This window comes from Phaethon lepturus, unplaced genomic scaffold (assembly GCF_000687285.1).
Source record: "Phaethon lepturus isolate BGI_N335 unplaced genomic scaffold, ASM68728v1 scaffold30433, whole genome shotgun sequence".
In the NCBI taxonomy this organism is placed as follows: Eukaryota; Metazoa; Chordata; class Aves; order Phaethontiformes; family Phaethontidae; genus Phaethon; species Phaethon lepturus.
In genome coordinates this window covers 2442-3204 of record NW_010528837.1, presented here as the reverse complement: position 1 = coordinate 3204, position 763 = coordinate 2442, and the positions used below count along the sequence as shown (strand labels likewise).

The 763-nt window shown below is 65.4% G+C and overlaps 1 protein-coding gene across 1 annotated transcript in view; it reads right to left on the bottom strand.

The window, feature by feature from the left end:
* Positions 1-91: 91 nt before the first annotated feature.
* The window catches only part of AQP10 (aquaporin 10), a gene marked incomplete at its 3' end in the record, with an annotated part of 1431 nt that continues 759 nt past the window's right edge, over positions 92-763 (bottom strand). The window contains exons 2-4 of the mRNA XM_010283777.1: positions 528-654; positions 301-438; positions 92-210 (exon numbers count right to left, since the gene is read on the bottom strand). Of these exons, the coding sequence (XP_010282079.1) occupies positions 92-210; positions 301-438; positions 528-654 (384 nt within the window). The remainder of the gene's footprint in view (positions 211-300; positions 439-527; positions 655-763) is intronic.

Below are 763 nucleotides of genomic sequence, written 5' to 3'. Positions count from 1 at the left end.
GCCTATCACCTGTGGGGCCGGCGCAGCAGCTCAGCGCCGTGGGGACCGGCACCGCTGGAGAGGTCTGGGGAGAGCCAACACTGGCACCCACCTGGTCCAAGAAGCCATTGGTGAGGGAGAGGTAGTCGGCAGGGTAGGTGGCAAAGATGGAGGCTGTTTCCCGGGGGCCGGAGGCAGCGAGGGTCCCGTTGCTGTAGTGCCAGATGGCATCTGCGGAGCAGAGGCAGAGCCCGGCCGTGAGCCCAGCCACACCAGCACGGCCACGCTGTCCCCCCACTGGGCACACCCACCTCCCCGTACCATAGTAGAGGGCATAGACGGCTCCGGCGGCGATGAAAGCTCCCAAGATCTGCACGGCCACAAAGATTGGAAACTTCCACCAGGGAAACTGCTCCAGCAGGCACATGGAGAGGGAGAACGCCGGGTTCAGGTGAGCCCCTGCAACAGAGTGGAGAGAGGGGCTCAGAGTAAAGGGTCCCGCTGGAGCCAGGGGATGGCAGGAGCTGGGACCCTCTCCCCAGCCTCACCGGAGACTCCTCCTGCTGTGTAGACAGCCACCATTATGGCCAGGGCACCTGCCAGGTAGGTGGTGAGGATGTTCCCCTTCGTCCCAGAGCTGGTGACCATCTGTGCTGAGCCGCTCAAGGTGATCAGCTGGAGAAGAGGGACATGGCTCCACCACAGACCCCTGGCCCCTCACGGAGCCCACCCTCTGCTCCCCACAGGCTGCGGCCCCGCCGCGCTGCCGGTGCTGGCAGGGGTA